Source organism: Salarias fasciatus, chromosome 11 (assembly GCF_902148845.1).
Source record: "Salarias fasciatus chromosome 11, fSalaFa1.1, whole genome shotgun sequence".
NCBI classification, from domain to species: domain Eukaryota; kingdom Metazoa; phylum Chordata; class Actinopteri; order Blenniiformes; family Blenniidae; genus Salarias; species Salarias fasciatus.
In genome coordinates, this window is record NC_043755.1 from 7,274,988 (window position 1) to 7,287,732 (window position 12,745).

The window sequence follows — 12,745 nt, forward strand, 5'->3', positions numbered from 1 at the left end:
TAGCGGCCGATCAACAGGTTTTCTTCTCAGGAGTTTCTCATCCACTTACTGCCATGTTCGCATTCATCCTCCTCACAGCCAGCTTGTCTCCACGTCGAGCCTTTAAAGTGTGCAGAGGCACGTCACGCTTCGACGCCAGAAGGACAGTCAATGAAACAATGCGCAGACATGTCCAGGTTGTCATCTGTTTTGACACCCAAGCTCTTTTCAGTGATTCATCTGTATAGGTGCTGGAAATGACGCCTGCCGACACGCACATCAATAGTAATGTGGCGAGAGGATTAATGGCACCAAAGACCGGTGAAGTTATAAAAGAGGCACACAATTGCACATGTGCATTGTAACAGTCCACATATGGAGCAGGAAAACCTTGTGCCCTTCACATGAAGAAAACCTGGGGGCTGCTAATAATGGAGACCACACTTGGCATGTGGCAATTAGACTACACACACATGCACACATACTTGAAAAGGCATGCTTTGTTTTGAAGTGTTCTTTTTATCACTTGGCCTTTGTAATTATTATTTTTACCTCAGTGATCTTATCCTTTCCTGTCTGCCGTGCACATGGTGGAAATTCCCTTAATCAGGACTGCTGCATTGTGTGCAGACGTGTGTGTATGTGCCGGCTTTCCGTTGAGGGGACACAGCCTCGGTCCATGCGTCATCCTGGCCTCCCGCTCCCACGACTGCTGTGAAATTCCCACTCCTGTAGAGAGGATTACACTCAAACTGTGCAAGTGTCTTTATGCGCAAGAGTGTGCATGTAAATTGTGTGTGTGTGTGGACATCAAGAGGTTAGGCTGTCTTACTTTTTAATTATTGTCATCGTTGAACCTTTTGAGGTTTGCAGCGATGTGGTTTGCGTGTTCGTACGGCAGTGTGTGTGTGTGGGTTTTCACCGGGACACAGTCCAAAAATCAGTTTTGTTGTTGAGGAAATTCAGTCCAGGAGTTGTGATGATTGGTAGCCGTGCAGTTTTGTTTCAAAGTTGTTGCTGCGCTCCATATTGGAGTGACCACCGGGAAGTTTCTCTCAACAAAAATGAGCAATCTGCTAATGTACAGAGAAATTCACTAATCACATTCGTATGCCTCTGGTCTTGTGAGTACATTTAAAGACTACTGAATCAATCGTAATCCGGTATTTACAAATACCTGCAGCCGGTCTTCCCCCAGGCTGTTCGCCTCACTTTGTCTGGAGGGTGTGAGATCCTTCATGATCAATGCTTTGGTTGGCTTCACCTGATAGTTTGAGGTCAGTACTACTCAGCATTCTGTCTGAGGCGCCAAAGGCAGACATGGACACGTTTTTCGACTGTTTGCGGCGCTTTCATTGCGTGAAAATATGACCGAATAAACATACCCACTAATGGATAACGTTGCACCTCTGCCTTGCTCTAGACTTGCACTGATCGACACAGTAGAGTGGTGGAAATGAGGCCTGTTGCCAGTCATTTATTGCAGAGTGCTGGCTTAATGAGTATAATCATGCTAAGAGGTCCCGGCACCTGGGGACCTCCAGGCCACCCCCTCCTGCTCCGTCTGCCAGCCAGCAGCCAGGGTTGGCTCGAAACCCGGCGGTCAGAGGTCAGGGGGGACTGCCACACACAGCTGGCAAAGATTAACAACACCGCATATGTGCACATTCACATGCACAAATGTACTATTGTGCAGACCCTTGCCTGAGCATGCTTGCTTGCACATGTGTTTGGAGTGTTTGCTTCATTTCCAACATTCATGTAATTGTGATGGACTTGCACAGCTGGAAAATTGCCACAAGTGAAAAACACAAATAGCACGATTGTTTTACTGTGAGACCGATGCAGACCTGTCATGACTTTATGCACGATGAAAGAACATGATGGGGCAATACCTCTTTTCCCCAGTAATCATTTAAAATTAATTTTAATGTGTGTTTTGAAGTAAAACGACTGATGCACAAAACATGCTGCACGTGCACGTGCGCCCGCTATAACTCACCTTGTTGGCCCGGCCTGTTTATGGGTCAGAAGGTCTCTCTTCTCTCTGGACAGCGGCGCATTGTGTGGAAACGCCCAGGGCCCGTTAGAAAGTGCAGAGGGAGCACTCAGGGACAGGGCCGGTGCCGGACTCAGTGTTCAACATACGCCCGTGCGCATTGTCTTTCTTTTGTCTGCATGTGCAGCACGTATGTGTTCATTATACATGAGTACTGTCTGTATCTGTACGTCTTTGTCCCGCACTGAATGCGGCCTCTATATTCTAAGCGGGGCAGAAAACACACAAGTTGCGCTCGCATAAACACACACGCCGGAGTGTTCTGTACACGCTTCCTCACACACGTGGACCATGTGACGCCTCGGCTATCCGACTTCCAGCCGAGCCCTCGCGTTTCATTTCCTTTCGGAGTCACCAGACCTTCATCAAACCTGTCCTCTACACAAACACGGGCACGTTGCATGCACGAGCACACACACACACACCTGAGTGTGAGCAGCTGGTGTGTGTGTGTGTGTGTGTGTGTGCGCGTGTGCGTAGGGGAAGATCATTCCTCGATGTGTGTGCAACAACCACCGCTGACGAAAGAGGCAGAAAATAAACATGGGACGCATGGGGAGTATTGTAATCCCAACTTCCTGTCACAGTCAGCTCCTATTTAAAGCCCAACAATAGGCGACGCACAGGCTGTACACACACACACATGCACGGGGGCCGCTTCAACACGTTTCCACTGCACACCATCTGAGTGCAGCAATATTAACAAAGATTATTAATCCTATAGATGTGTCATCTTATAGGAGGACTCAGAGGAGTTTTTTTTTTGTCACACAGAATTTTTGGTAACAAATAATGCACAGCTTTATAAAAGAATTGTGTTTTTTTCCCTTGTAAAAGCTTCAAAACCTACTTAAGGTGTATTTTTAATTATCTTTCCATCGATTAGTTCTGCGCTCTGGTGAATGTCTCTCTGCTTTGACGGTAATGTTTTGGACCCCAGCACGTCTGTGTGATCGCAGCCTTAATCCCCGTCCTAAAACCACTCACAGTAACAACTGAGCTGATAAAACGAGTGCTCTCTCGATGCTTCGCTCTAAATCCAGACTTGCGCCGGTTATTCGTTCAGTCTAACATTTTGCTTAAACAGTGAGTGCGGTGAAGCCGATGGTTACATTTTGGGAGTGAGTTGGGACACACGAGCAGCCATGTGTTAAAGTGAGTCTGAACAACATGGCACGGGACAGGATGGTTATTGTGCATGCACTTGTGCATGTAAAGCGAGTGCGGTGGGCAGCTAAACACAGGCACTCAAAGAATCTCTTTCTTCTCTTTTGATGTGAGTTCAAATGCTCTTCAAAGACCGTCTGACTGTATGACTGCGCGGGGGGGTGGGGTGGGGGGGAGAATGGGCAACCATGTGCTCCAAACAGCTTCAGTGGCCACAAATTTGATGTCTGCTTCCAACTATGAGGATCACACTCGGTGCATTAGCAGCGGGTGTGTTTGTGTGCGTTCAGCTTTCCAGACACACAAAACTTTAGCTGGCAGCTCTCCCCGCAAGCCGACTGCCATGAGCCTAAAACAGATGTGTCAGCACAGTGATATTATTGGCTTTTGGGATCTGCCCGTGTGTTTATGCCATTTTCACACTCAGCAATCCCTTTTAATAGGAACCTAAAGGTAACAGATAAAGGTATTGAAATGGTTCATACCTGTCCTGACGGTGATATACAAGCTTACAGTATCGTGCCAACAGTTTATCTAGCTGTGAAAATGTTGCAAAATGACAACGCCATGAAATAGATTCAGCTACTTTTCCTATCGATAAACAAAATGCATAGTCAATACAACAAAGAAACACTTTTTCCAGTTTACTTTTAGTTCAGTTTTTAAAGGCTCTTTACTTGGAGTCTTGGCCAAACTCGGCGTCACTTCCAGGACAAACACCATACTTCTTTTACTGTAGGCTTGGGGTTTGTGGCTTGTGTTGCAGAATAAATGGGCAGCCTTGCAGTGTTACTGACTTTATCAGTTGTATTACTACATGTAATAGTGGAGCTTTTACCCCGCATAAAAGTTTCATAACGCACTGTAGTTGAAAGGTTTTAAATTGGTTGCATTTTTTTGCTTGGGGTCATGCAGTGTCAGTGCCTGTCATTCTCGTTATTTTTTTCAGTTCCATATCAGATTTTGCATCAAAAAAAAAAAAAAAAACTTACAGTATTCATCACAAATACTGGAAGCTGATGAAGTTTGTGTGACTTATTGTTACAAATAGAGACATTATCTATCCTGCTTATCCTGCTTTGGTCAGAAGTCTGGAAAAGTTTGTGCTTTTACTCTAAAGTCAGTCTTGTTCTAATGAACTGACAGCTCGGAGGCCTCCATTGTAAGTGCGGAGGTTGGAGGGGTGGGCTTCAGAAATATGTATGTTTTCACATGATTTTCCAGTCTTTCTTTCCGCGTTTATTTTGCACCCTCATGCGGGCTGCAGCACGGCTTGTTGACTTTTTATTGTCGACTAATTCGATCACAGTCCTGCCGTGGTTTTAATTCTGCTTGACTTCCTGCCTGCCTGCCTGTCTCTGTCCGTCCCCTCGCGCCCGACCGCTTCCCTCCCCTCCTCTCCTGGCTCCTGTGAGTGTCTCCCCTAGAGCAGAAATTACATGCTGCTTTGTGCCTGGCGTAAACAATGTTTTCAACAGTGCAGGCCTGTCCTGTCTCTCTCTCTCTCTCTCTCTCTCTCCCTCTCTCCCTCTCTCACCCTCTACCATTGCCTCAGGGGACGAGTGGAGAGAGTCAGGATAAAGAGGGGGAGGTGGATTGATGAGAGGGAGTGAGAGAGAGAGAGAGAGACGGGGGGTATCAGTGGGATAAAGGGGGGGTGGTGGGTGGTGAAGAGAACAAGCGAAAAAAGAGCAACAGTCTGTTCCCAGAGTAAAAACGGTCCAACAAGTCTGCGTAATAAGCATAATAAGAGAGGGTGAAGGGCGACACCTCCCCACCACCAAACAGACACTACACACACATACACACACACGCGCGCACACACCGCCGTCTCGATAACTACCATTCAGTGTAATGATAGTCAATGGGCTCTGATTAACTCAACATTACCTACATACCCTGAAGCCCCTATCTTTGCCAGCACTCATCACTTAACTTTGTGCCAGCAGACACATGTTGGAGGAAGGGAAAGCAGCATCCAGTGCTATAAAAGCAGGTAGGCATGCAGACACGAGGAGAAAAGTGCAGTCTGGGTAAGTCCCGCGTTTAACAGCCAGGGTTAGCGTTGAAAGGATAGGTGGTAGTTTGTGTGAGCGTGGCGCGCACCAGCCCATTCCCTCCACCATGGACAAACAGTTTTTTGTTGTTGTTGTTTTGTTCTCGTCCTCACTCTTCATCTCCTCCTCTTTCTTTGCTCAGTCTGCCTCGGTGCATGAGGGCTGGCAGTCAGAGATCTAGAGGTTACATAAAGTGGATGTGGATCTGGGGAAGAAAGCGGAGATGTTACATAAAGAGCTGTAGCTGGACAAAGGTTAATAAAAATGGAGCCTTGTAATGTAGGCAGGAGCCATGGGAGAGAGAAAGCACAGAAAAAAAAAAAAGGAGAGAATGGCCATTACATAAACAGATAAAGATGGGCTGAATTATTGGTGGCTTTGCTTCGCTGTTACATAAAGAGATGGGTCCATCAAGCAAAATGAAAGACTAAATATGCCACCGTGTGTCACACTTGTCTGACATCGGAACTGAAAAGACGATGCCACCCATGCAAAGTTTACACATGTTGAGTTTCCCCCACTTGAACGTAGAACTCCTCACACACCCTGCTGCTTCCACAGTCCACGCGGGCTCGAAATAACATCACATCTGACCGCAGTGTGAGGGGTGCCTACACTCGCCTCTGATCTCTTCATTTGCTTCATCTCCACACACACACAGCATCCCCGCGCTGCCCAGTCCATCCTCTCTTTCTCATTTATCTATTTTTTTTTCTCCCCTGCCTCACCCTCTCCCCCGCCTCCTCCCACCCTTCTCCTTTCTGTGTCTGCTTTGTGCAAATGTCATACAACACTCTCTAATATCTATTATGATGGGTGGAGGCATGAAAGACTCATGCTTATTAAAACGTGTGCTGCTGTGTCAGAGTTGCAGTAACATCGGGAACGAAACGGGAAGTCCTCATTTTACGTCACGACATAAACTTTCCTGTGCTTATTTTCCTTGATGGTGTGAAAAATAAACAATGAATGCAGCGTCTTTTTTAATCGCTGGCATACTGAAATCAAGAAAGGCAGATTAACTGATCACGTTGCACTTGATCATGTTATTAGTTGTTCCTGAAAACACAAAACAAAAACTTTTGGCGATGCTGATTTTACTCGCTCCACTTTGTATTTTATTATGTCATAACTTTATGCCTGAATGTTTGCATACTTACGTGATCTTCTAAATGTTTTACTCTTACTTTAGCTTTCATTTTTTATGTTGTTCCGCACTTTTTATGTGGCTTTTAACTTTTTAGTCTTAAATTTGAATTTTCCTTACCATATTTTACTTTCTGGGTCTTTAATCTTTTAACCGGCTGTTTGAGATGTGTATTGGTCTCATTTTCAGTAATCTGTATATTTGTGTGTGTCGCTGTTTTTTGTGTGTGTATTTTTGCAGACCTTTCTCCTTTATTTGTTTTTCAAAATTGCATTTTACTGTCTGAAGTTGTTTCAAAAATCATAATTAATCTGTCGTATAGCGTTGAATACTCCTTAAATATTTTGTGTTTTTTATTAATATTACAGATGTAACACTAGTCATTTTGAACATTACTGTTTTTGTAAATCATGTTGTTTTTTTTGTTGTTGTTTTTTTTTTTTAAAGTTTCCAGATCTTAGAAACTTCCCAGCTTAAAGCTGTATGCACTGGTTTTCGATGCATTGGCATCATTTTTATTAAAACAGGAAGCAAATACAAGCTGTTCAGCTGCGAGTTAAATAAGCCGCTTGTGCTGGCCCTGTGCCTGTTCTACTTATTTAAACGTCTGCTTTCTCCTGGTTTTCAGATATTACTACAACAAGAGGATCCTCCATAAGACCAAAGGCAAGAGGTTCACGTATAAGTTCAATTTCAACAAACTGGTTCTGGTCAACTACCCCTTCATCGACATGGGCTCCACTGGTAAGCCTGGTCAGTCTCGTCTTTTTTTTAGTGTGCCTGTGCTTACTTAGACGTCTCTTAATCCCACAGTGCGTGAGCATGATTATGCTGGATTATACAGGAAATTATTTCTCATTGTTCTCCTTCTCTTTTTTTCTCTTCCCCTTCTTATGGCATCTACAGGAAGCAGCGTTCCTCAGAGCGCCCCTCCCGTCCCCACGGGCGCAGACACCCATTTTCGCTTCCCTCCCTCCACGCCCTCTGAGGTCCTCTCCCCCAATGAGGACCTGCGCAGCCCCGGCGGGATGTTCAGCTCCGTGGCCCGGCGGATGGCCCGCGGCTCCGTCAGCGACTGCAGCGACGGCACCTCGGTCAACTCCGAGATCGAGGAGGGCAACACGGGGGCCGGAGAGGAGAGGGGGGAGAGGGGTGTGAGCGGCGGAGGCGGAGGAGGCGGCGGAGGAGGAGGCGGCTACAGGAGCATCATCCATCCCCGCCTGTCCCACGAAACGCTGTTCCGCATGTACGGCGGGCCGGGTAACCCCGCCGGCCACCCGGGCTCCCGCGGCCCCGCGGGCCACCGGATCCACCCGGAGCCGCTGTCCCCGTTCCCCGTGTCCCCCCTGCCGGGGCCGGGAGGGGCCAGCCTGTTGGCCCCCCCTCTGTCCCCGGCTCTCTCCATGACTCCCACGTCTCACCTCCCCTACACCCCCTCGCCCACCCTGTCGCCCATGCTCGGCTCCCACTTCTCCTTCAACCCGGAGGACATGAAGCGCTACCTGCAGGCGCACACCCAGTCGGTCTACAACTACGGCCTGAGCCCCCGAGCCTTCCTCCAGTACCCCAACATCGTCATCCCCCAGCCCCACCGGCTGGCCGCCGACAAGGCCGGCCTGGCGCCGGAGCGGGGCGCGGCCGAGAGGGCGGAGCGGGCCGCCACCGCCGGAGGAGGCGAGAGGGGGGGCGACCGCCACCACCACCCGACCCTGGCTCACTCCGCGCACCACCACCCGCACCCTCCTCACTCTGCCCACCCCCACCCGCACTCCCACCCCATGCACCACCCGCTCCACCTGGGCGAGGAGCCGCCGCACATGTCGCCCTTCAAGTTCAAGCTGCAGCCGCCGCCGCCGGGCAAGAAGCAGAGGGAGGGGCAGGGCAAACCCAGGCAGAGCTCGCTGTCGTCGGGCTCGGGCTCCGGGTCCATGTCCTCCACCTCGGGCCTGGGCTCCTCGCTGTCATTTGGCAGCGACCTGAGCTCCGCTGGCGGCTCGGGCGTCATCTCTGCATCGTCATCCACGCAGTCCCTGAACAGCGCCGGACTCCCCAAGATAAAGGTACACAGGAACATGCAGTGGATCTCTAAATTACTTTTGTAATGTATCACTTTTAAAACAAAATATTTCAATTTGAATCAAAGTGTCGACTTTATTTACACATAAACAGGTAAAGATTCAGTAGTTCTCAGTCTCCTGTCTTTGCTGTGTCAAGGTGGAGCCCATCTCTGATATCGAGTCAGAAGAGGAGGTGGAGGTGACCGACATCAGCGATGAAGATCCCGACGAGAGAGAGGAGTTCCAGCTCTTCTCCCCTCGCCACTCCAGAGCGTCTGACCATCATCATCATCACCATCATCACCACCACCACCACCATCGCCACCACCACATGGCAAACGGCACGGCCTCCGGCCAGCACCAGCCCCACCCCGACGAGGACCTGGACGAGGACGTCTTCAAAGCGCCGGCTCCTCCTCCCCCCGGCCTGATGCCTTTCTTCACCTCGCAGCACATACACTCCAACGCCCACCGGGCGCTGCCCGTCCTCAAAACTGAACCCGTCGAACCCGGAGAGAGCAACGCCCCCCCGGCCCAGACCGCCCAGGCAGGGACCCCCCAGACCAAGTGCATCCCCCTCAAGCTGCGCTTCAAGAGGCGCTGGAGCGAGGACCAGCGCATGGAGGCTTCGCAGGAGGAGTCCGACGACAAGAAAGTGCGTCCGCAGGAGGGGAGGGAAAGCAACGGGCGGATGGAGACGGATGAAGATGGGACGGGCAGCGGGGACGGAGAAAGCCCACCACCGATGGGCTATGAAGGCTCCTTAACGACACACCGGAAGGTGAGCGCCGAGCTCCACCGCGCCACGGCGCAGCTCTCTCTGGAGAATAAAGACTGCTGATCCGAGCCTCAGCCCAAACACTACTGCTGCAGCAGCACAGGAGGCGGCGGCGGCGGTACCGGAGTATGTACATGGTTCCTCTGTAATCCCTCTCCTGCACTGACAGACTAGACTCCCAAGACCCTCAGTGACCGGAGAGCACAGTCCAACACACACAAACACACACATACACACACACAAGTAACACCTCAAAGAGAGCTCAAGTCATCCCCAGTCCCCTGTCTGGATCAGGCCTCCCTCAGACTCGCGCCGCAGACGCAGTGACCGCCACAGGGATGACAGCGTGGAGAGGCGGCTTTCTCCTGACCCCAACATTCACCTCCCGCCTGGCCAGTGACGCCCCGGACGACCTGCCCCAGTAGCACCTCTCTCCCGCCTTCATGCGGCCAGTCAGCTCTCTCCTCAGGGGACACGCCCACCGGGACGGCTCGGCGGCGCGCCGCGGACGGCGACCCGCCCACCTTTCCTCCAAGAAGACGGGACTTTAAGTGCCTGTACTGAAACCCACACAGTGAGCGACGGAAGGAGAGTGAAGACCTGTATCTCATGAATCCCCCGTGAATCAAGGAAACCGTGTCTCGGACCGAACGGTGGGGCAGTTGGGTGTCGTCGGACCGACTCTTAAACCTGGCCCACTCCACTCAGGGAAGCCTATTGCTGTATGTCTATTGGATTCATGCACACGGACACACAAGTACAAACTGAAAACCAGTGAATGGGACTAAAAGCACTGCAAACACGCGACCGCACACACACACACACACACACACTCGCGCACACACAGACTCTGACTCTGACTCTCTGGTGCACTGTCCTCGCAGAGCCTTTGACTTTTACACACCCTTCCGTCTGTCTCTCTCCTGTCCTTCCCCTCTTTTTCTCGCGGACCACCTGTTGAAATATCAACACACAGAAATTATTTTTACCCCAGGGAGATTTGAGGAGAGGAAACGAGGAGTATGGAGGAGAAGAGTTGCTGAGGGGACCACGAGGGGGAGGAGGGATTTGCTGGGAAGAGTGAGGAAGGAGGGGAAGAGGAGAGGAGGAGGAGGAAGAGATGAGGGGGGGTTCCAGCCAGCAACAGTCAGCTCACCTTCTCACCTCACCTTAACACGGCTTGTACACTGAAAATCGTTTCCCTCAGCAGCACAGAATCCTCCTTCACCAGCGAGAGCTCGTCTAACAATCATAGATAGTGTTAAACTAAACCAGCAAACACACACACACGCACACACACACGCACACACACACACACACACACACACACACACACTCACACTGCCTCTTTATGCCTTGTTTTTATAGCATGTACAAAAGAGCAAGCCGAGCTCTAATAACACACATACAGACTTTTATCTTTATATATTATAAATGAAATTATTGAAGAAAAGTTACATTTTAAAAGAAACCATAGCATTTTAATGACGTGATTGATTCAGGATTTTTTCTAAATGGATTATTTTGAGTGGTAAACACATGTCGGAGGGGGTCCGGGGATTCTTCTTCTTCTTCTTTTCTTTTTTTTTTTTTTTTCTTTTCCTTGCACATTTGTGTCATAATGAATCGAGCCACAGAAAAACACGGCAGGCCAGTCTATCAGGATAAGGCCAGCAAGACGAGGAGAATCGGGACTGGGAACAGGCGGCCAGTGATTCAGCTGTGTGGTTGGTTGTGCTGTTCACTTCATTTGTAGTAGCTTGCCCTTTCAGCGCGCAGCTCTCTGCTCTTTCCTGTTTACAGTCTCGCCCGGCTCGGCTCGGCTCGGCTCGGCTCGGCTCGGGTTCTCTCTGGTCTGAGCTGTCCTGGCCCCGGGCCACCTCTTCAGGCTGTCCCCGCGTGTGTGTGTGTGTGTGTGTGTGTGGGTGCGCTTGGAATTAGCTCATGGGTTTTTTAGTGAAGTAATCCCATCCTTTCAGTCAGTGCGACGCTCCAAAGTTCACAGCGGCTCAGACGGCGGGACAGACAGCGGGTGAACGGGTTAATCATTACCGCGCTTGATCCTGGAAGCGCCCGGGCCCTGTCCCGAAACGCCCTCTCCTCAATCTATGCACATTCACACGCTCGCACCATCCTGCGTTTGACGACCACCGGGCCGACCGGGCGGGCCTGCGGACTGGGAGACGGACGGCCTGCAGGCGCTCTGTGTCAGATTTCCTCAGCAGACCCCCGTAGTCTGGACCCAACATGTCACAACATGCAGGCACTCGCTCACACCCACCGGGTCCCGTGTCTGAAACCCGGACTGACAGCTGCCTTACGACCTCTGCTCATATCTCATCTCTCTCTCTCTCTCTCTCTCTCTCTCTCTCTCTTTCTCTCTCTCTCTGTGAGTGCAGCTCTAAAAGTTCTTCAACTTCAAATTTGCCAACAGAATACATATATATCATCTTCTTGTTCTCCTGTATTGGGAACACACTCGATCTCAGACAGACTCCCGACATCCCCTTGTGGCAGAAAGTGGTATTACAAACCGAGTGACCTGGAGCTAGCTAGCTGGCTTGCTAACCTCAGTTTTACATCCCGGCAGCACAACACACAGAAGGGCTGACTGAACCGATGTCTCGTCTCATTTTAGGTCATTTCATTCGAGAAGGTCTTACACATCGCACCTACTGTCTGGATTTCCTTCACTTTGTTTCTGGCGTTTTCTCAAGTCATGATATAGCAGGGTAAAACTGTATATTAAAAAAAAAAATGCAGGCTCGCTGTCTCTAATCATGTTTCAGGCCTCAGCAGTCATTACAGACGACAAATAGCACAAACATTACATTTCGCTATCAAAAGGTTATCATGATTTTTTTTTCCTCGAGTCAGTAAATGCTATTGATTGTCGTTGTTGTCCTCATTATTGTTCTCATTGGGTTTTTTTTTTTTACCTCTCCACCTGGCATTATTTTTATTCCATGGCTCTGTTCGCTGTTGCTTTTTATGTTGTGTACATCATTTTGGATGAACACCCCCAGACTTCATTCCCTGTTTTAAACCTTCTAGTCCCTCAACCAGAAACTCCCTTTTCTGTCTTTAGTTGTTACAAATGTAATATAACTAAAAAAAAAATTGTTTAATATTCATTTTGATGCTGACAGAAATAACATCTGGAATAGAGAGGGACGGGCAACAGCGTGGGATTGTATTTAGGGGCACAGGAGGAATGATTTTATCTTTTTTTGTCCTGTAATTTTAATTTTATATTGTTACTTTCTCTCTCTCTTGCTCCTGTATATTTTTCTTTTTTTTTGGGGGGGGGGTGTATTATTTTAAAATGAGAAAAAGATGTGTATTGTTTTACTGTGTAAAGGTCTATCTTCTCCCTCTTTTAGTCTCTCTTCTTTCACCTCTTCTCCCCGAGCGCTTACGTAACACTCAGATGAAGAGATGAGACTTAATACCATGATGTAACATTGAATTTCTCCACTTCTTTCGTGTTTTTTTTTTTTT

At 49.2% G+C, this 12,745-nt stretch overlaps 1 protein-coding gene across 2 annotated transcripts in view; it reads left to right on the plus strand.

Annotated features, from left to right (window-relative positions):
• The window catches only part of erfl3 (Ets2 repressor factor like 3), a 47,393-nt gene extending 35,029 nt beyond the window's left edge, over nucleotides 1-12,364 (plus strand). Inside the window, exons 3-5 of one of the 2 annotated variants that reach the window (XM_030103097.1) lie at nucleotides 7,038-7,162; nucleotides 7,316-8,469; nucleotides 8,624-12,364. In XM_030103097.1, the coding sequence (XP_029958957.1) occupies nucleotides 7,038-7,162; nucleotides 7,316-8,469; nucleotides 8,624-9,307 (1,963 nt within the window). In that variant the 3' untranslated portion in view covers nucleotides 9,308-12,364. The remainder of the gene's footprint in view (nucleotides 1-7,037; nucleotides 7,163-7,315; nucleotides 8,470-8,623) is intronic. The other variant, XM_030103098.1, reaches the window with a different exon arrangement.
• Nucleotides 12,365-12,745: the final 381 nt, after the last annotated feature.